General features: G+C 41.7%; 2 protein-coding genes across 3 annotated transcripts in view; both read right to left on the reverse strand.

The window, feature by feature from the left end:
- Positions 1-23,309, reverse strand: part of RBM15 (RNA binding motif protein 15) — a 1,133,685-nt gene that overhangs the window by 372,268 nt on the left and 738,108 nt on the right. The window lies entirely within an intron of this gene.
- CD53 (CD53 molecule) lies at positions 104-22,115 on the reverse strand. Of its 2 annotated transcripts, XM_049880110.1 has the most exons (8): positions 21,987-22,112; positions 8,630-8,707; positions 7,585-7,773; positions 5,888-5,962; positions 5,217-5,312; positions 3,148-3,222; positions 1,825-1,908; positions 104-963 (listed from the first exon to the last, which is right to left on the reverse strand). In XM_049880110.1, the coding sequence occupies exons 2-8, from the start codon at positions 8,690-8,692 to the stop codon at positions 892-894; spliced, it is 654 nt and encodes a 217-aa protein (XP_049736067.1). In that variant the 5' UTR covers positions 8,693-8,707; positions 21,987-22,112; the 3' UTR covers positions 104-891. The 2 variants fall into 2 exon arrangements, with proteins under 2 accessions (XP_049736067.1, XP_049736069.1); XM_049880112.1 differs by lacking the exon at positions 5,888-5,962 and having other exon boundaries at positions 21,987-22,115.

The raw sequence follows: 23,309 nt of genomic DNA on the forward strand, positions 1-23,309 counted from the left end.
ATACACCTGGCTTACTGACACTATTTGAGCTTACTTTTAAGGCTGGGACATCAGGCTGAGTCATGGAAGGTAGGTATGAGGTATAAGAATAAGAATACTGTGGTTGAGAACATAAGATATTTTATTTATTGAAGTGTTAAAATAGTACATTTATAAAACCTTATCTGATAAAGAAATAACAGCAGAATTCTTCTAAATGGGATTATCAGCTAACCTATCAGAGACACAGGTGCTACTGAGCTCCTCCATGACTATGTAAATCAAAAGCTAAGAGACTGGTTAAAGTCAGGATATGAATCACTGGATAGTTTCTTCTGGAACGACTTAGAATAAGTCAGCAAGCCCATTTAATAAGGAAATTGAAAAGAAACCTCACCCTTTGGGGAAACAGTACTCTGTCATTCTTCTAGTCAAAAGGAAACAGAGGGTTGTGACAATGATTCAGTGAGTGTGGCCCCAGAACACCCTTTAGCTTTAGCCTGTCTCTTGCTTAACTTTGTAGAGTAGACTGAACATGATTTAGAGGCTTGAGGCTGACAATGGGAAGATACCAAAATTCAAATCCTGGACCTACCGTTTGATCTTGAGATGTTAATGCCACAGATTCTCTGGCCCTGTCATGTCTGAAAAACCCTTGGTGTTAGTGTCACCACCTTGAGTGGCATGGGGCTGCTGCCACGAGCTGATGTATGATTGGTTTGCTGCCTGAGATGGGAAACTCCTGACCAATACCCTCATATCTAGTTGTTTGAGGCAGTGATGAAACCAGGGAAGAGATGGGTGGAGGACAAAAGTGCCAGTCCAGGAGGTGATCATTTAGGGATTCATGTTACAAGTGGTTTTGGATTTCCAAAGATAAAACAAGTCTCTCCAATACAGGGTAGTTGCAGGTCACATCCCTAAGATGTGGCTGGATTTATCAATCTGGCAGTTCAGGGTCAGCGCAAAAGACATCCCCAACACCTGAGAAAAGAGTTGGGAAAACGTGAGGTCTTCATAGGAGAAGTCATCTCTCCACAACCCCTGGGATTGGCTCCAGGGACAGAGAAACTGTCCATCATACTGAGACTACCCTTCCCTCCGTTACTTCCAATTCCCTCTCAGGAGTTCCCTCCTCATGCTTGAGGATGGACTGAAAATAATGATGGCAAGACAGTAGACTATAAAGCGTTGGGACATCTTTTGTTTCCTTATGTGAAAGAAGTCTTGCTGCCAGTATAGTTAAGTTCTGCTCATCGAACACATCGTGTGGTGAGTTATCTCTACCCATTCTCTATGCCTCATTGGTTTTCCAAACAGAGAAAATGGCTTCTCTGCGCTTCCTGATTAAATCTTAGCTAATCTGTGCTATACATGGGTGAGAAAATGGTCAAAATATCACATAATAAAAAAGGACCCAAAACTACCCCCATTCAACCCAGACTTGCAAACTAAGCAGATTGATTATAATTTTAATTATCAACTCCTTCTTAGCATGCAAAACCACTTTTTTCAAGTAAAATGTTTAATTCATCACAGGCTCTTTTCCAGACCAGTTGAGTGAAGAACCAAAGTGGGGCTCTGCTTGGGGGCTTTTAGTTTGACTGTGAATCACTCATAACTCTGACGGATATGTTGACCAGATACATCGTTTTGTGACATAGGTACTGTATGCCATAAGACAAAGTGGCAATAATATCATTTACTACTTGACCAGGGGGAGTTTTAAGCTAATACAAATAGCTAACAATCATTTAGCATATATTACATACCTTGTACTGTTCTAAAACCTCATCTGGATAAATTCATTTGATTCTCACAATATTCCTACGGCTAAGCTCTTACCTGGATCACACATACACAGATAGTGATGATTCCAATATACAGGAAATTGGAGCGAAACCACTGTTCTGCTTTCACATAGCAACCCTAGAAAAAAATTACAGGTACAAGTGATGCTACTGAATTATTCAACCTTATCAGGAGGTTTATTTGGGAAGATACCTTTTTATTTTGACTTATGTAATGCCAAGAAACTTAGGCTAATTATTGTAGTTTTATCTTCTTTGTATGGATGGAGAAACTGAGGCATAACATTAAAAAAAAAACAACCCGTCGCCGTCGAGTTGGTTCCAACTCAAAGTGACCATATAGGACAGAGTAGAACTGGCCCACAAAGTTTTCAAGGAGTGCCTGGTGGATTTGAACTGCTGACCATTTGGTTAGCAGCCGTAACTCTTAACCACTATACCACCAGAGTTTCCATAGAGAATATTAAACTAGAGGATTTTCTGACAGTGATACAATAATGTAAAAGACCTAAATTGTTACCCACTGAGTTAAATTAGCTCCAAAGAAGCATGTCAGCAGCAGATGATCTTTTGTTCTTTGAACACTTACTGCTGACCTGGGGTTAACAAATGGGAATTATGGGCTCTGCAATCCTAGGATTGACTGGCATTTCATCTTTTGCTTCAACAGCCAGTAAGCCCCTGATATCCATACCTAGCTCTAGGGTTGGTTGGTAGGTGTCATCATCTTCCTCCACAGATGTGAAAATTCTGGAGACTTCCAAACAACCCCAAGAGATGGTAACATAAGGTGAGGACAGGACCTTAGGGACTTGGTGTGGTTGGAAGATGATTTTGGCTTCTCTGAGTCTATTCTGAATGTACAAATTAAGTGTATAGGTTGTTTCAGCAGTTCTACTAACTCTCTCTCCCATCTCATCATTCCTTCACTTTGAAGTTATGATAGATTTCATTAAGGGGCTGTATCCTGCCATCTCCAAGGAAGGAGAGCAGGGGAACAGACAGCAGGAGAATCTGTTCTACTTCAGCTCTACTAATCTCACTTTCAACCATAAGAGGACCTACCTCTTGCTTAAGAAAAATCTAGACTCTACTCTGCCACTTTCATACAAACTTTCTCCCTGCAATGTAATATTTCAGTGTAACAAGATTCTTCACAGTGTCTTTAATCTACATGAGTTTGTTCCTGCTTTTCCCTGATTTGTCTAGCTACCTGGGGTTGTCTCCTTAGTCTTTCTTTTGTTCAAAGTTTCCTGTTTCTGTCTGGGAGGACTAGGATGTGCACAACTAAAGTTTCTAAGGTAATTAAAAGTTTAATCAAAGAGGCTAATAACAGGAAAGATGCCCAAAAAATTACCTCAACTTGACCTTCGCAAGATTTTGGTATTTCCTTTTTCCAATCCATCGTACCATTTACACCACAACAGTGCAGCTAAAAGCCAAACCCCAAAAACATGATGGTTAGAAAGCTAACAGGAAAAACAAAACGAAAAGAAAAAAAAAAAAACTGATCCTTGAGATGGAGAGATGATCCCTTCAGATCTGACTCTATAACAGAAAATCCAGAATTGCCCTGACTTATAGGCTTCTTAGAACAAAGTGCTTTCACATTTGGTTATACCATTTAATTCACATAAGAACCCTGTGAAGTAGAGAATGCAAGCTTATTCACGTTTTACATATTAGGAAATAGGTTCCTAGGGGACTTGATAATGGAGAGATTGGGCTGACCATACCTGAAACCAATGATCAATCTTAAAATCACTAAAAGTAGGACCATCAGACACATTATGTGCCTACTCACATGATGCAATGGGAAGTACCACCTATGAGGTAGTCTTGGCAAAAAACTGAGCCTGCATCAACCCTCTAGATTTACAGGGTTTATGGGAGATAAGTCTCCATGACACCAAAATACCTTGAGAAAGCAACTAGCCAGATCCAGGAAGTGGGAAATTCTATAGGACAAATAACCTAATTTCTTTCCACAAATAAATAGCATGAGCAGAGAGAAAAACTCTTATAGACAAAAAGAGATTTAAAAGACATACCCAAACATAACATGTGAACCTTGTTTGGATCTTGATTGGAACAAATCCGTTAAAAATGTTTTTGAGAAGATGAGGAAAATTTGATTATAGACTATTTGCTAGTTGATGTTAAGGAATTATTGTAAATTTTTAGGTATGATAAAGAAATTAACCTGATCAACCAAGCCCATTGCTATTGAGTCAATTCCGACCCACAGCGACCCTATAGGACAAAGTAGAACTGCCCCGTAGGGTTTCCAAGGAATAGCTGGTGAATTTGAACTGCTGACCTTTTGGTTAGCAGCTGTATCACTTAACCACTGTCCCACCAGGGCTCCAATAAAGAAATTAGTTGTGTTAAAAAGAAATTCTTACTTTTGAGACACATACTTTATATTTAATGGATGAAACGCTATATCTAGGATTTGTTTTAAAATATTCTAACAACAACAATAACAAAAGTTTAGGGGATTAAACGAGGCAACACTGGCACCTGTTAGCAGAGTAGAACTGCCCTATAGGGTTTCCAAGGCTGTAATCCTTATGGAAGTAGACCGCCACATCTTTCTCCCATGGAACAGCTGGTGGGTTTGAACCGCCAACATTTTGGTTAGCAGCCAAGTGCTTAACCACTGCGCCACTGTAAATGTTCAACCTATGTGATATGTCCATGGAGATACATTTTGGTACTATTCTTTATTTTGTATATGCCTGAAAATCCTATAATCAAAAGGTTTCTATACAAAGTTGGAAAAATAAACAAAAATTTAAAAAAAGGAATTGGGGATCCAGAGAGATTAAGTGACTTGCCCAAAGTTACCCAATCCTGGCTTCTAAGCTCTAATTCCTGTGCTACTTCTCCTACTCCGCACTAAGCAGGCATGACAAGGCCATGAGTGTGGCTCCATGTGGTCACAGGGGTAGTGTTTGGGACACAGACTGTGCCAATGCCAGGCTGGCTCCACTGACCCCATCTATGTTGCCCATCATCAATCACCACCACCGTAGGAATGCAGAGTACCACATGCATGTTTGTGGGTGGGGAGAGGGCATGAGAAACAGAATGCAGATACTTAGTTGGGGTTACTCAGGAATTCAATAGAGACTTCTTATATAATTCCTGTTTACAGTAAAATTTTAGAAAATACATCAATTAATCCAGTATGACATGTTTAGGTCTTCCTTACATACTAGTAGGGCTTAAACAGTGAGTCTATCTGAGTTGATGAGGGATGAAAGGGAGAGTGTGGATAACTTGGTATCAGTCAGGTTGATTCTTGTGCTCCCTTGTTTGTGATGCCATGGCATCATTCTGGACGTCAGGGCTCTGGACTTTAGGTTCTGAAACTTCCAGAAAACGAACGGTTAAGCTCAGGAGGATTCCACCTGTACTCACAAATGACTGGATGGAGTCCCACGCTGCCTTGGTGCTGTTGTCTGAGCCATAGTGATCGATGCTGTCTTTCAGGCCCTTGGCCACATACTCACCCAGCTGAGCAGGCACATTCCAGCAGTGGAGACATTGTAAAAAACAGATGAGTTCAAGGAATAAGTAATTTTTAGGACTCAAAATTTAAGTTTAGCATATTCTACTAGTTCAATTTCCTCTTCCTTTCTGAACTGTCTCCTCAAAGCTAAGGAAATGAGGGGAGTAAGTTGTATATAGGAAGACGAGCTGAGAGTGTGATGGCGTTGAAGGATGAAGTACACAATGGACTCTTGACTTTCCAGAACTCTGGTTTACACAGAACAAAAAGGGGCCATCAAAACATGGGCTCTCTTAGGCACCCCCACATTCCCTACTGCCAAGCAGACAGAAAACTAAGTAGTTATAGGAAGATAAACTGGTTTTTACTACTCTTCCTAATCATCCTTCAAGGCACCACTCAAATATAATCTCCTCCATGAGTTTTTTTCTATCCCCAATTACAATTAATCTCCCTTTCCTCCATACATCCACTTTGATCCTTCCCCTATTATAGGGCTTACTCTATGCCAATTTCTTCTCCACCACATACACCTCACTTTCAGCAAATGAGACAATGAGTTGTGCCCTTTATGACGTACCTTCTGTTCATACACGAAAAGCAGGATGGCCAAGATCACCTCAGCAAGGAGGATAACAAGCAGTAGAACAAAGAACTGTTGCAAAGCAGAAACATGTTCACAGCACAAATTCTGGTTCTCCTCCCACTCCCATTCCACCCTGGAAGCAACCAAGCAGGTCTCTACACATGTGCAGGGGGTTAAGGAGGTTTCTGTTCCTGCCTGCTCAACCCTTTGTAAGCCTTCTCTTGTTTTGTGAGAAATATGTATTCTTTTCCTACAACTGGAAACCCTGGTGCCATGGTGGTTAAGAGCTATGGCTGCTAACCAAAAGGTCGGCAGTTCAAATCCACCAGGCACTCCTTGGAAACTTTATGGGGCAGTTCTACTCTGTCCTATAGGGTGGCCATGAGTTGGGATCGACTCAACGGCAACGGGTTTTTTCCTACAACTAGACTCCAAGCCTTTAGGGGGTAGATCAGCTGTCTTCTAACACTGTTCCTTCCTACCCATTGTGCCTACCAGAGCACCAAGCACACAATACGTATTCAATACCATCTGTTGAGTGAAAGAGAATAAATGAAGCAATTTTGGCAAAAGCCTACCAAAACAGTTGAGCAAAAGGCCAGAAAACTGAACCATGTGTCTTTAGTTTTGGGCCTGGGCCTTTCTGAGAGATCAGAGTTAGCATGGTGGGGGCAGGTGCTGGTGGAAGCTAAGAAAAACCTTGTACAGATGGAGGCAGAGGTGCTCTAATCACAGTCCTGACTCATATTTGTTCCTAGCTTTAGACACTTTCCCCCTTTGTGTTAATCATACACAAAAGAAAACACATTTTCACATACTCTCTCCATCACTTTTTTACCCCAAGACTGGTTTTGACTACTTAAAACCTGTTCTCCATGTCTATTTTCTCCCACCTTTTGCTGTGAGAACAGGGACTTTTTCTTATTTTCTCTGATTTCCAGTTTAACAGTTGACTCATACGAGAAAGAGGATTAACCGAATGACTTAAGGAAGAACCAAAGTGATTAGGAGCCATACCTATGGATAAAGTGGCACTGTTATACCAAACTCTGTGCTGAGGTCAAGAGAGAAATGAGATCTTTTTTTCATGAAGTTTCTAGGAAAAATCTAAGCCTGAAGATGCTCCTTCAGGACAGTTTGCTGAGAGGATGCTCTAGCATCCTCATGTTAGATTTCAATGGCTGTAGCCTACACCCTCACTCAAGTTGGGTCACTGACACTATGGGCTATCTTGTAAAAATGTGGGTTAGGGAAGTGTCCTTTGTCATTTTGGTGAGGCCAGAGTCTAGAGACTAGATTTTCCATCAGAGTCACTGACTCTGAATCAGCTCCTGAAAATATATACTAGTTGTGAGGAGGGCTTAGGTGAATGGATGACACTTAATCTCAGCCAGACATGGAGAAGAAATAAAATGTCATGAAGAGAAATTACAGTAATGACAATGGTTATCATTTACAGTGTAAGATGGATGCCAAGGAGGATAGCAATGCAGTCTCCCATCTATCCCTCTGGCTCCCAGTCAGAAATAAAATACTGTTGCTCTGGACATACTTGGCTATCCTGAGGTACCAGTCCTATGTTCCTATGATTTCCCTGGGCTTACAGGTGAGCTACCAAGCAACATCTTGCTTAGGACTTAAGGCATTACCACTCTGCATTTAACGTACCACATCTGCTGCTAGGGACTCACCGACATAAGCAGACACTTGTTCTCCTTGATGGAGCCCATGCAGCCCAGGAAGGCAACTACCATGATAATGGATCCCACGATGACAAGTACATTGCCCAGTGTGAGGAAGGGGAGGTTATGGAAGAGCGCCCCAAAGTTGTTGTACATCAGGAAGTAAATCCCAAATCCCAAAACGCAGCAGCCACAGAACTGAAAACAAGAATCCCACAACATCTGAGGAAGAATACGGTGCTAGTTCTTGAGTATCTCCTCCTATTCTCACTTGCTTTAGATCAGAATCACATTTTTCCATTGGCTGTATAAAGACTCTCATGAACAACCTACTTACCCAACTTTCCTATGCTCCTAAAAGACAAGTAATTCCAGTTTCCTCCTGTGGAGTCCCATTTGTGCTTCATCCTACTCATTTCCAAATACCAGGGAAAACTCACTGTGTAGAGCCACACAGTATCTTTACCATATAGTATGTCTAACTTAATACTTCAAATCCCCTACTCCTTGTTCCCTCAACTGCTCACATGACCTTCCTTTTGGAAACCATGACCATGTAGAGAGGACACCCTGCTTGAGGAAGCTCATATTGCTAGGCAGTCAGCTAGAGAGCACAAACTTTTAAGAATCTTCTCCTTGAAATGTAAGTACCAATCCATCCTATGTCTGAAATTTGGTTACTGAATCTGACAGTGAAACCTCCTCGGGAAGAGTGACTTCCACTTCAATCAGCCACTTTTCCAAGGTGTCCACAAAAAAACAAAACAAAACAAACCAGTATCCAGAGATACAGAATGTAGGCTCAAGTTTCCCACCATAGCAGTGAGCAGTAGCAAGCAAAAGCACCCTTGTTAATAATTACATTGGTATATTTACATTTTGCAGGCTTACATATGGCAAGACAGGAAGTGGGGAAGAAATTATTATTTCTTTGCTCCTAAGCTAAACATGACCCAGACAGGGGTTACACTCCACATCAGGCTATTCAGTAGAGAGAAGTAGAGCTTAGCCGGGGAATGGTAAGCTCAACCATGCTCAAAAGAGACACACTTACCCAAAAGAGCAAGTTGAAGAAAAACAGGACATACTTCAGCAATTTCAGGCTACTTACGCCCATGCTGATAAGCTCACCCTAAAAATTAGAAGGAAGAGAAAAAATAAGTGACCTGACTCTGCAATGTGACATGGGAGATCAGAGGACATAAATGTTCGAAGTTCAAGGATCATCAGCATCATGTTGGGTTTGAGCTGTGGTTCTGCTCTGGGAAGTCTCTCCAATCTCTGTGCTCTCTTAGTCTCTGAGTTGAGATATCAGTTGGCTCATCCTGGACACTCATTTTTGCAAATCTAAAATGCTTAACATTGAATAAAGAACTGTAGAAGAGAACAATAGAGGCATCCTTAGATGAGGATAAGTCACAGTGATACACAGCAAGGACAGTGCTTTGTGGTCCATGTGCAGCATCAGTGACTAGCACCTGGGTACTTACTCAGAAAGGTAGGCTTCAAGGTCAGAGACTGGCTAGCCAATCAGTTGTGGAGAAAGCCCATGGCTCATCAAGCCCATGGCCTAATGCCCATAGCTATGTTCTACCTACTTTACATGAACGTAGGTAGAACATAGCTATGCCTCATTCATTCTTTTATTGTAGAAACATTCATGGTGTTTTCTGTTCTAGATGCTGTGGTAGATACAACTATGACTAAGCAATAGCCATCCTCCTGAATCTGACAATCTCACAGCTGAAATAAAAACAGACCAACAAATATCCAATGGAGAAGGAAAAAAGATATAGCAATGAAAGCTTACTTTTTTTTTTTTAATAGCATATCATTTGTGTGTGTGTGTGAGGACATCAATACCCAGTGTCTAGTCTTCAATTCTAGAGATCCAGATACATAATTTTCAACTTTCTTTCAGAGGTAATGAGGTTTTGTTAAGTGACTAATCTTTAAAAACTGCACATGAAACTGATGTATAAAGCAAAATGTGAACTTTTTTTTTTTTCAATTTGAACTATGCCTTTGCAGTACATGGATTGATTGTACAATCTATAGTACCCTCTTTGTAGCGTCAAGGTACTCAGGAATCAGATGATCTCCAGGCTATGGATAAACTTGAGCCACTTGTTTCACAACAGAGTAAATTTCTCTGTTAAAAAGACAAAATGCTTAAAACATATGTTGAAATCGTAATCCCTGTACCTTGAATGTGACCTTGTTTGGAAATAAGGGCTTTTTTTCCTTTATGTTAATGAGATCATACTGGAGTAGGGTGGGTCCTAAGCCTAATCCCTATGAGTGAGTCTTATGAAAATGGAAAACAGGTAAGGAGGGACACACACAGGCGGAACAGACCATTCAAGGAACCCTCTATAAGCCAAGAAATGCCAAAGAACACTGAGGGCTACTGACAAGGAAGGATCTTCCACAAGAGCCAATCCCGATTTGGACTTCTAGCCTCTAAAACTTTCAGACAATGAATTCCTGCCCTTTAAACTCATCCACTTGTAGTATTTTTGTTACGATGGAACCAGGAGGCTAAGACATTCTATTTTTGTGAAATATCCAGAATAAGTAAATCCATGGAGACAAGCAGATTGGTGACTGTCAGGGATTGGGGGTGGGGGTAGGGAGGGGATATGCTTAAAGGGTGTAAAAATGGTGTGGGCACGGTGTCTGACCTCCTCTAACTTCACAAGTGGAAAGGAGAATCAGGACCAACAGCACAAGGCTGATTCCTATGAGGTGAAGGCCAGACATGCCTCTTCTCTCCGCCATCTTTACCAATTCTGACAACAACCATCCCTCCCATGGCACTGTTTACTTCTTTGCTGGGTTCAATAATTCACTGCAATAGCCACACAGAACTCACAGACAATACTCATGATCATGGGGCTTATTAGAGAAGTAACCGGTTACAGTTCAGGTTCAGGAACACTCAGGATATAGTTCTTCCATCAGGACAGCCTCTTCCAAGCCGTGCTTAAAGGCATGTCTCTCTGGCCCTCAGCCTCTGCCCTGCTCAGGCAAGTGTTACAAAGCTCTTTAGTGCTGCCAATAAGTGCCCAGAGGCACTTTACACCGTCAGCAAGCCTCCTGCCCAAAGGCACTCAGCTTTCTCTCCTGGCAGCCGTGCCATCTCCTGCCATCTTTTCTCTGCCACTACTTCTCGAGCTCTCTCTCCCTATCTTCTGGTTCCAGCAGCTTCTCAGCACAGGGATCCCAGGTGCAAAGGATATGTTCTCTGCTCCTGGTTCTTCTTCCTTGGTGGTGGTGGGATCCTCTCTCTCCTGCCTCTGCGATGGCTCATTGCAAGCCCAGCAGGATAGCAAAACAGACCAGTCACAATTGGTGGGCTACAATTACCCTATTTGCACAATCCCACCCAATCACTTGGGTGGGGGTTACAAGACCATGGTGAGAAGGGCCACACAAAAGCGATCCATCCATTATAAATGTGATGGGTATGGGGTCTCCTCATGTACTACAAACACTTGTGGTATTTTTGTTACAGCAGAACTAGGAACTAAGACAGATAAGCTTGGAGGGTTAAAAAGTATGTAATGATTTAATATACAGGTTTTGAAGTCAAACTTGAATTTGACTCTCACATATGTCACTGAATGGGTATGTGAGATTTAGAAACCTACTTAACATGTCTAGTCACAATTTCTTCATATGTGAAATGAAAATAATACCTATACCTCATTGAACGGATGGGAAGATTAAATAATTTTGCCACAGAGCTTGGCATATATTGTCAGTACTCAACAAATGGAACTCATGATTATTTAGTTTTAAAGAACCACTCTATTATATTAGTTAGAAGTAGACAAAGGCTTTGACACACCTATGGATAAATAAACTGATTAGTTTTATCTAGAAGATTTTTTTTATTAGTTTAACTCTTAGGATGTGACTTTTATCATTTTTCATCTTGGGAGTCCTTACCGTAGGCTTTTTTGCACAGTACAGTATGTCAACACCCAGAAAACAGTACCAAAATGCCTTAAAAGTTCGAAGATTTTTAGTTCTGCTGATCAAGGATTATTTCATGGAGGAGGTGACATTCAAGCTGACACATTCAACTGAGTGTAGTCCTTTTTAGCAGCTAAACATTGACTATGATGATTCTGCTACACTCTAGAGCTATGCTGTAGCTATTGAGCACTTAAATCCATCTGGTTAATCCCACTTAAAGGTTCCTAAGTGGCATAAATGGTTTGCATTCTACTACTAACCTAAAGGTTGTTGGTCCAAGAAAGATAGGACTGGCAATCTGCTTCCATTAAGACTACAGCCAAGCAAACCCTAAGAACTAGTTCTACGCTGAAAAAACAACAGTCTGACTTAAGATGTGCTTTAAGTGTACGTATATATATGTATATATATACACACCAGATATTGAAGCCTTAGTACAAAAAAAAGCTAAGTGTCACCTTTATAAAAAATATGTCTATAAGAAAATACAGCTATAGAAAATTCAAGCCAGATTCGGAATACGACGTGGAATGAAGAATATTGCTGATGTCAGATGAAACTTGTCTGAAAGTGGAGAACACTAGAAAGATGTTTACCTGTGTTTTATTGACTATACAAAGGCGTTCAAGAGTGTGGATCATAACAAATTATGATAACATTGTGAAGAATGGAAATTCCAGAACACTTAATTGTGCTCATGTGAAACCTGTACATAGACCAAGAGGCAGTCATTCGAACAGAACAAGGGGATACTACATGGTTTAAGATCAGAAAAGGTGTGTTTCAGGACTGTATCTTTTCACCATACTTATTCAGTCTGTATGCTGAGCAAACAATCTGAAAAGCCAGACTGTATCAAGAAGAACATGGCATCAGGACTGGAGACAGACTCATTAACAACCTGCGATATACAGATGACACAACCTTGCTTGCTGAAAGTGAAGAGGGCTTGAAGCACTTACTGATGAAGATCAAAGACTACAGAATGGCCCTCAGTATGGATTACACCTTAACATAAAGAAAACAAAAATCCTCACAACTGAAGCGATAAGCAACATCATGATAAGTGGAGAAAAGATTGAAGTTGGCAAGGATTTCATTTTACTTGGATCCAAAATCAATGCTCACGGAAGCAGCAGTCCAGAAATCAAATGATGTACTGCACTGGGCAAATCTGTTGCAAAAGACCTCTTTAGAGTGTTAAAAAGCAAAGATGACACTTTGAGGATTAAGGTGTGCCTGACCCAGGCCATAGTATCTTCATCGCCTCATATGCATGTGAAAGTCAGACAAAGAATAAGACTGAAGAACTGATGCATTTGAATTATGGTGTTGGCAAAGAATACTGAATATACCATGGACTTCCAGATGAACAAACAAATCTGTCTTAGAAGTAGAGCCAGAATGCTCCTTAGAAGCCAGGAGGACAAGACTTCGTCTTTCGTATTTTGGACATGTTATCAAGAGAGAACAATCCCTGAAGAAGGAGACCATACTTGGTAAAGTAGAGGGTGAGTGAAAAAGAGGAAGGTCCTCAACGAGATGGACTGACACAATGCAACAATGGGCTCAAATATAGCAATGGAGGCATAGGACAAGGCAGCATTTCGTTCTGTTGTACATGGGTCACAATGAGTCAGAATAGACTCAATGGCACCTAACAGCAACAACAACACAAGCAAATATAAAATCACATATTTGGGATATGTGCTTCTGGACAAAATGGATTAGTAGGAATCATATGCACTTTCTCACCTGAAACAACCAAAAAATGGAAAAATTATATAAAACTATGGCTTGCAAGATACAGGATATCAGACGATGGGAGACAGTCATGGGATATAAATTATGTAGGCCCTATGACTGCCCCAGCTTCCTGTATTGACATAGTTTTCAGGCCACGGGGCAGAGAGGGGAAGCCTGGCAGACTCGTTGAGTTGATGAGACAGAACTGAGATTCTGAGAAGGCCAAGGCAGCTAGGGTTCACACGCCAAAGGAAAGAGATGTACAGAAAGCAAACACCAAAGAACTGCAGAGGGTGCCTGTGTTAATTTCCTATTGCCACTATAACAAATTACTACAAATTTAGTCATTTGAAAAAACAAATTATTTGTTACAGCTCTGGAGGTTAGGAGTCTAAAATCAACGTTTTGGCAGTAATGCACGCTTTCTAAGGAGTTTAGAAAAAAATCAATTTTCTTGCCTTTGCCAGCTTCTGATGGTCACCTGCATTCCTTGGCTCCTTCCTTGAATCACTCCAACCTCTTGCTTTTGTTGTCACGTCTTTTACTTCCCACTCTGCTGTCTTATCTCTTTCTTATAAGAATCCATATGATTAGATTGGGTGTACCAGGATAATGTCCCCATCACAAGATATTAATTCATTCACATCTGCTAAGTCCATTTATAGGTTCCAGGGATCATAACACGGACATTTTTGGAGGCCCATTACCTCAAAGCCCATCAAGAATTCAGCTGAATGGCAAACTCAAGGTCGAGAAGGGGAGAGTACTGACATGTGTGGTTGGCAACCAAGGTCATAAAACAATATGCGTATTAATTGTTTAATGAGAAACTAGTTTGTTCTATAAACCTTCATCTAAAGTGCAACAAAAAAAATGACAATTAAAAAAAAAAAGAATTCAGCTGAGTACTGATCAATACATGCATGTGAAGAAACTATCCAAGATTGGGTGTCATATGAACAGTGTCTGGCACTCATCCAGAGCTGGGACTAGGTGCCTGTTCCCACCCACTAAACTGGAAAACCTCAAAGTTCACAAGGCATTGGGTAGAAGACACAGAGGGTCTTTCCTCAGTTGTTGTTGCTATTATTGTTGTTAGATGCCGTTGAGGTGGTTCCAACTCACAGTAGTGGGGAATAAGTAGCCCTAAGCTGAACAATGCCCCAGTTCCACCTAACAAATCTTAAAAGCAAGACACAAAAGCATCAAACACTTTCCAAGTAACTTAAGCGCATCCCCCAAAAAGTTCAAGACTTATAGGAATAAAAAAATACCTAGCACCCAACAAGGTAAAAATCACAATGTCTGGCTTCACTCAAAATATCAAACACAGAAGAAGCAGAAACCCACAACTCACAATGAGGAGATAAATTAATCAATTTGAACTGACCCAGATGTTAGAAATAGCAGGTAAGGACATTAAAGTAGATTTTATATGTTCAAACAATTAAGTAGAGAGATGAAAATATTAAAAAGACTGAAATTTAGATTCTAAAGATAACAACTGCAATGTGTGAGATGGAAAATATACTAAAATACCGGAATGGATTATGGCAGCTTAGACATTGCATCAGAAAAGATTATTGAACTTGAAGACAGCAAGAGAGAACATCCAAGCTCAACTCTCCAACCCTCCAATGAGTACCTGTAATATCTGTGCATCTCTGTCATTGTACTAACCACTTTTATAATTATCTCCTTCCTCACTAGCCTATGAGCTCCTTGAAGGCAAGAGCTATTTTATTCATCTTTGAATCCTCAGGGCCTAACAGAGTACCTGGTATATGTTGTTTGTGCCATCCAGTTGTTTCCGACTCATAACAACCCTACATGACAGAGAAGAACTACCCTATAGGGATTCCTAGGCTATAATCTTTACAAGAGCTGATCGCCTGGTCTTTTCTCCTGGTGAAGCCACTGGGTGATTTCAAACTGCCAACCTTTCAGCTACCCACCAAGCACTTAACCATTCTCCCCAGGACTCATAAAAAACCATAGTGCAGTGTGCTCAAAATAAGCTTGTTCGATGAGCAAATAATTGGACTTTAGCTCATTAACTCCAAGTAATATGGTACAGTGGAATGAACATGAGACGACAGCATCAGGAGCCATGATCTGAGATTTTATTCTGCCAATAAGCTATCTTTTGGACATAGGTAAATAATTTACCATCATAACAGAAGTGGATTGGGTCAAATGCCTCCTAGAATCACCTCAGTTCCAACATTCTGGGATTCTATGGCAGCTGCCTCAGGCCTAGTAACCTAATTGTCCACAGAGCTCCCAATAAAGAGGTACCAACAGCTCTAGGAATTTCCCCACTGATTCCTTCCTTCATGGAAGGGAAGGAAAACCTCCCTTTTCTCCTTCCTTGATTTTCTGCTTACAAAGACTCACACCCAACTGATGGAGGAAATATGCACATTTGGTGAAGGCTGTCACTACTTCAGTGACTGCAATGATGGCCCCAATGTTCATAAACTTAGAGAGACTGCTGCTCCATTTCCCTTTCTTCAATTCCCTGAGACAGGCAGGTTCCCTTTGCAGGGCAGCGTTCTCTTCTAGCCTGGAGATCCTTATTTATTCTCTCACCGCCACTGGCTAATTATCAAGCCTTCCACTTTACCAACCCTTAGAGTCCCAAAAGAACTGACATTCCTCTTGCAGTCAAAGTCTGTGACTCCTAGTCCTATGATTCATGGCTCTGTGAAGAAAGTCCCTGACATCAGCTTCCAGGAAACCTCCCTGACCAAATGACAGTTAGCTGTGGCCACCTCCCACGGCCTGATACAGAAGTTCAACCTGTAGTTTCCTCCAGGTAGAGAGCTTGGGCTAATAAACTGTCTTGTGGATTTCTAGTTCCATCCTCATTCTTTTCTTTGACCTGTACTTGCAGCACCGTCTAATCCAGCCTTGAATTTAACCAAGCCTAGAAGCAGATAAAAGGTGGCTCAGTGGTAGAATTTTCATCTTCCATGTAGGAGAGTCAGGTTTGCTTCTCAGCCAGGGCATCTCACATGTAGCCACCACCAGTCTGTCAGTGGTGGCTTGCATGTTTCTATGATGCTTATGAGGCTTCAGCAAGAAAGGCCTGGTGATCTTTACTTCCAAAAAGCAGCCAATGAAAACCCTATAGCTTACAATGATCCAATCTGCAACAGATCATGGGGCAGGACCAGACACCGTTTTGTTCTGTTGTGCATAAGGTCTCCATGAGTCAGGGGCTAACAACAACAGAAGTGGATACAGTTAGACAGAAGCATCAAAAACCCCTATCAGTTCTCGATCTTTAGCCTTATCTTACCAGTCAGTGGAGCTCCAATAGGCAGCCTTGGCATTACACAGACCATTATGTTTAACAAACAAAAAATAACAATAGAGAGTAAGGGCACTCCATGGTAAAAAAAAAAAAAAAAAAAAAGGGAAAAATTAAAAAAATAAAAAGTTGTTAAAAAAAATTTTTTTTAATGAATGACTTCTAAGGAACAGAATGTACATGTTGGGTCTCTAACAGAAAGTAAAGTAGACCTAAATAACTACAGGAGTCCCCTTGGGTAGCCCAAATGGTTAATGTGTTCAGCTGCTAACTGAAAAGTTGGAGGTTTGAGTCCACTCAGAGGTGCCTTGGAAGAAAGGCCTGGTGACCTACTTCCAAAAAAATCTGCCATCAGAAAGCTATGGAGCACAGTTCTACCCTGATACACATGGGGTTGCCATGAGTTGGAGCCAACTTGAGGATGACAACTGGCTTTTTGGTCATATAACTACAAATCCTATTTTTACATGGAAAATTGCTTATTAATAGCTCAAAGACCTTGATGTTCCATGGAGTGCAACTTGATAAGCACTAGTTTTGGAATCGGAGAGGTCTAGCAGTGACACTGTGGCCTTGGGCAATTTTCTTAACCTCCCTCTCTCAAAATTTCCTCATCTTTAAAATGGGAATATTGATACTTACCTTACTGGTTGCTCTGAAGGTTAAATGATGTCATATTTCCTAGATGGCTCAGCCCCTGAGTGCCTGGGTCAGTGAATGCTGACTAAAAAATTAAGTTCAGAACTTCCAGCCCATGCCTAAGAGGGACCCTGAGTTTCTGCTAGATTTTTATGAATAAAACATACCAAGGTCCTGAAGACCTTTAGTAATGCTTTGTTTGCTTTTTTTTTTTGGAGAAAACTTTATTTTTAAGTTTTGCATGGCCTCTGTAAGAAATTTCAAGCAACAAAGAAAAGTATAAAATAATTTATAAATTATTTTATAAACAGTAATTTATAAATTATAATCTGAAACTCTATCTCCCAGAGACAATCACCGTTAACATGTAAGACCATGGTATTCTTCAAGGTAATTAATTATTGGCTTCCTATCCTTTCCTACAATCGACTCCATGGCAGTGGGTTTGGTTTTTTGAGTATCCCTTCCTACAAGGTATGTGTTCGACTACTAACCTAAGGGACCCTGGTGGCAAAGTGGTTAAGTGTTCAGCTGCTAACCAAAAGGCTGGCGGTTCGAATCCACCAGCTGCTCCCTGGAAACTCTATGGGGCAGTTCTACTCTGTCCTTTAGGGTTGCTATGAGTCAGAATCAACTCGACAGCAACAGGTTTTGTTTTTTTGATTACCGACTTAAATGACAGCAGTTTGAACCCACCTAGTGGTACCATGGAAGAAAGGCCTGGTGATCTGCTTCTGTAAAGATTACAGCCAAGAAAACCCTATGGAACAGTTCTACTCTGTAACACACGGGGTTGTCATGAGTCAGAATTGATTCAACGGCAATGGGTTTTTGTTTTTGATCTCTTATATACGAAGCTTATGGAAGTCTTTGGTTCCTCAGAGAAGAATATTGGGGACTTGAGTAACAAAAATTTTTTCTAAGTAGTGACGACAGAGATGTATCCTCATGGCATCTTTTACAACAATTTTTGGCCACAGCTATGATGTATTAGGAGCCCTGGTAGCACAATGGTTAAGAGCTTGGCTGCTAACCAAAAGGTCAGCAGTTAGAATCCAAGAGCTGTTCCTTGGAAACCCTACCAGGCAGTTCTACTCAACTCAACGGCACATAACAACATCATGTACTGATGCTACCACTTGGGTAGGAACTCCACTGCGTGTTCCTGAGATGGGAAATGAATACAGGACTTGCCTCTATATCTCAACATAGAGATCTGTGGCCTCCACTCTGAGTGCTTACCCATGGGCTTTGGGAACACACATCTTCCTCTTTCCCAAACCTGCTTCCAGACAGTTTTCCCAAACTGAGTGCCCACTTCCAGTTGCTATCTTCCCCTCCTCTACTCCAGCCACACCAAGGCTGGCTCTGCACTGCTGTCTGGCTTCTCTGGGTTCTCCCTTCAGTGCTCTGTGCCTGCAGTGGCGGCTGGGTCCTGGGAGCTTCCTGAGGGCAGGAACCCAGTCTCTAGGGCCCAGTGTGATCTATACAGAGTGGGTGCTCCCTCCCTACAAGTGCTGTGGGCTGACTGATCTTGGAACACAAACCAAACCACTGTAACTAAATCAACACAGCATTTCCTGTAACGGAAGCTGAGAAAAAAGAGAATGGCTATAACCTCTCAAAAAGCTCCACCCTTACCTCTAATCTAGGGGAAAATCTAGGTTGAGGGGAAGAAATCTTCCTCTTCTCCTTTATGTCAGGACACATCCCATCTATTCCACCATGTGGACATCTAGAGCTTACCCTCATCCAGGGATAGACCCAGGCCCCCTAGCCCCACCCCCCATATTGGTCCTGCCCTTCCTTAGGTGCAGGGGTCCCAGAACCACATATGTGAAAGAGATTTAGACTTCCAGAGGTCCCACAATCATGGCTTGTTTCACTCCAGTCCCACTTGATTACCCTCATCTCTAACATGCCTGGGGTTCTACATTACTTGGACTGTGCAAATCTGGCCACTTGGTCTGGAATACTATTACTCTCGTCCCCATAGCAAACTCATACTTTGAAAGTGAGCTGAAGCAGTCACCTCCTCTCCCAGGGAGTCTTTAGCATGCTCCAAAATCCCTCCTAAATTTGACATGCACAATCCCTCCTCCGTTGTAGAAAGGATCACGTCATGTTATAGTTGTGCATCACTGTGTCTGTCCTCCACATTAGATTCCAGACAGTCTGAGGTTGATAACCACATCGTTTCTCCTTCTGTCTCCAGCACTTAGTACAACGCCTGCCAGCTGCTATGTTGTGAGGTGGGAGTGGGGAAGGGAAATAGGTCTCTGAGGTCTGGAGCTTCAGAGCCTCTGGGCAGTTAGAGATCAACATGAAGTGATAAGAAAGTAAAGGCCAATACAGTTTGTCTATTCCATTTTGTGCCTCTTGTCACTGAACAAAGGTGGGGTCCTTAGGTGGTGGTCACAGATAGCTGAGGAAGGGTGGGTTTTAAATCACTCCCTGTGGGTGTAATCACTTCATTTAAAAAAAGCTAGATACTCCCCAATGGCCCACACAGGAAGTATCACAGGAAATCATGCTTCAGCCCAGCCCCTGCTCCTCCAATTTAACTACAATTTCAAAACTGCATATTCCACTCAAGATTGAGAAAACAAAATGTCTTCACTCTGCCAGCAACTAAGATTCTGCTTTCCCTGATCTCTCTTCCAGAGCACGTACATACATATCTGGTCTCTGCCATGGGAGTTGCTTAAGGGTAGAACTATTTGCTGAACTTGCCACTCCCCCTATACCAACAGTACATTCCAAAGCACAATATCTGGCCCTCCGTAGCCACTTAACACCTGATTATTGAATTAATTCATTGAAAAGTCTGGTCTTTATTTTTAAATTCAAGGCTCAATAGCCCCTGAAGTGCTGAACCTTTCCTTTGCAAATCTAGACACCTCTGCTCCTCCCATCCCCCTTAGTTGGGTGTGGGGGTAGATGTGGTCCTGGGGATGTTTTCCCCTCTCCCTTCCAGGGCACAGTCAAGTCAGAGTCTTACAGGTCCTGGAAGAAGAAAGCGCTGATACAGCATATCCAGTGGTAAGACTTGATCCCCAGCAACTACCACGATCGTCACAGAAAAAGTTAGGACCAAAGCTTAAAGCTTAGCTACCACTTAGCTGGGTCTGTGCAAGCTCAATCATTAGTTATAGCTCATGAATTGGAAATTATTGCAATATCAAGTTTTGTTGGTTGACTGTCATAAGTGTACTTCATATTATGTTTATTAATATTCATGTTTTTTGCACCAAGAATGTTTAATTGGGGGAAGCCTGAGGATAACAATGTTCTTCCTGCTTTTTAAAACCTGCCTGCCAAACCAAGTACCTCTTACAGGTGTCTAGCTTTCACCTCAAAAATACATTTACTGAGCATGCTGTGTCCCTGAGTCTGAGCTAGGTGTTGCGATTTTGACTGCCCTTCCATTTAGTGTCTCTGAGGAACTGCACTGGGAGTCACTAAGTTTGCTTTTGAAATTTTTTCAAATGAACAAGACTCACATTTCAGACTCCCAGGTGCCCTTCTAAATGGCTCTGGCTGTTGGTTCTCTTCTTACTTTTTAAAATCACAAGACCAATCTTCTAAAGACCAGAGCACAGAAGAAATCTCCCCAGTTTCATTCCAAATAGCCCCAAACCAAACCAAACCGGTTGCCCTCAAGTCAATTGCAACCCATAATGACCGCATAAGACAGAGTAGAACTGCCTCATAGGGTTTCCAAGGTTGTAAATCTTTTCAGAAGCAGTCTACCACATTTTTCTCCTGTGGAGTGCTGGTGGGTTCCAATCGCTGACCTTTTGGTTAGCAGCTGAGTGCTTTAACCACTGCACACCTGGCCTCATCTAGAAAGCTCCAGGCATCAGAAATTACCACACAGAGAAATTCAAATTATGTAGCAAGCAATTTAAGCACATGAATGCCTGATATAAGATAACGGGAATCTAGTTAATTAAAAGCCTTTCTGTCCAGATTGCCTTTTGGGAGTTACTGGTGTCCCAGTGGAAACCATGGTGGCACAGTGGTTAAGTGCTATGGCTGCTAACCAAAAGATCAGCAGTTCGAATCCACCAGGGGCTCAATAGGAAACTGTCCTATAGAGTCACTATGAGCCATAATCGACTCGATGGCAATGGGTTTTGGTGTCCCCGTGGTTAACAGTTTGGCTGCTAACCAAAAGGTCAGCAGTTCAAATCCACCAGCCACTCCTTGGAAATCCTATGGGGCAGTTCTACGCTATACTATGGGGTCACTAGGAGTCAGAATCAGCTCCATGGCAACAGTTTTAAAGAAAAAAAAAATTTTTTTTTTTTTTTGTAGACAGAGCCCTGGTGGAGCAGTGGTTAAGCACGAGGCTGATAACCTAGAGGTCACCAGGTCAAACTCACCAGCTGCTCTGCAGGAGAAAAGACAGGGCAATTTGCTCCCATAGAGATTTTGGCCTAGGAAACACTATGGGGCAGTTCTACTCTGTCCTATAGGATCCCTATGAGTCTGAATCAACTCAGTAGCACACAACAGAAAGGATCTTGCTGATCTTTTTTACTTCCTTTTACTTACTTACTTACTTTTTACTTTACTTTACACTAAATATTTGTAAAACAGAATTGAAGGAAAGTTTAGGGTTCCCACAGAGGTGTATGGAGACTCCCAGAAGATACCCTACCCCACGTAAAATGGCTTGGGGCTTCATTCTCCAACCAGATTAAAATGCCATCAGCCTTACCTTTTGCAGGCACTTTCCTTAAGTCTTTTAGGCAGAATTCAGTGATTATCCTTGAGGTGGCTGCGACAAGACTGCTAACACTAATGCCCGGGGCTATTTGTGAAAAAGGAGAAGTGAAAGGTTGATAAATATGATCGCGCTGTGACAACAGGAAGTCCAGATGAAAAGGAGGAAGTGAGGGTGGCTCCGCCTTCTCGGCCTCAGAGTCAGTCATCCCACAGTGGCTTCTGAGAACTTTCCTCCCACAACTCACCCAAATAGCTAAACTGTTATCTATGAAACTAGGGGGAGCCTGAAGACTAAGGTGGTTCAGACACTAATCTGTGAGCACTAGTGGGTTGTTCCTGGGTGGTCCAAATAATTAACGCATCCTGCTGTTTGCCAAAGGTTGGAGGTTTGAGTCCACTCAGAGGTGCCTTGTAAGAAAGGCCTAGCAATCTACATCAGAAAAAAAAAAAAATCAACCATTGAAACCCTATGGAACAGTTCTACTCTGATCCACAGGGGGTCGCCATAAGTCTGAACCAACTCAGTGGCAACTGGTAGTGAGTAACAGGGTCATTTGGCAATGATTTTTTTTTTTTTTAGAAAAGGACAGTGCTTCTCAATCAAGGTGGCACCTCAGAATTACCTACGAATTGGTTCAAGGTTAAGTATGCCTGGCCCCACTATCAGAGGGTTACATTAAGACAGACTGGGGTTGGACCCAAGATGCAATATTAAAAAAAAAATTCAAGATTGAGTCTTAGAGCCTTTCTTAAACAATTCTGCCCCCTACACCCCCTTCACCTGCTTTTGGGCATATCTCTAGTCTCCAGTTTTACTGGACTACCATTTTCACACTTCTGTGTTTCAGAAACCAGGCTATCCTTACAAGAGAACATTGTTGAGGTCAATCCCTGAAGAATGATCCAAGAAGCACTGGTAGAAGCAATTTGGTTAGTAGCGAGAGCACTGGATTTAGAGTCCAAAAATCTGGGTTTCAGTTCCAGCTTTCTCTCTGTTAATTGTGAAACCTTGAGCAAATATCAACCTCCCAAGCTTGGTTTATAATAATTATATAATTATCCTATGAGTTAATAACTGTTATAATTCTTAGTTTGCTGGTGCTGCCATAACAAAAATGCCACAAGTGGGTGACTATAAACACAAATTTAGTTTCTCACAGTTCTGGAGGCTAAAAGTCTGAATCAAGTTCTCAGCTGTTTCTGTGGTCCTCTCTCTTAGTTTCTGTGCCTGCCAGCAATCATTGGTGTTCCTTTGCTTGTAGACAGTTCCTCACATGACATCTGTCTAGTCCCCATGTGTGTTTCTGTGTCTATT

This window comes from Elephas maximus, chromosome 3 (assembly GCF_024166365.1).
Source record: "Elephas maximus indicus isolate mEleMax1 chromosome 3, mEleMax1 primary haplotype, whole genome shotgun sequence".
Classification (NCBI taxonomy): domain Eukaryota; kingdom Metazoa; phylum Chordata; class Mammalia; order Proboscidea; family Elephantidae; genus Elephas; species Elephas maximus.

Coding starts and splice junctions, on each gene's coding strand:
- CD53 (XM_049880110.1), bottom strand. CDS start 8,692: ATGGGCGTAAGTAGCCTGAAATTGCTGAAGTATGTCCTGTTTTTCTTC. Junction 7,774..8,629: donor TCTTCAACTTGCTCTTTTGG/GTAAGTGTGTCT, acceptor TCTTGTTTTCAG/TTCTGTGGCTGCTGCGTTTT. Junction 1,909..3,147: donor CTTGCGAAGGTCAAGTTGAG/GTAATTTTTTGG, acceptor ATTTTTTTCTAG/GGTTGCTATGTGAAAGCAGA.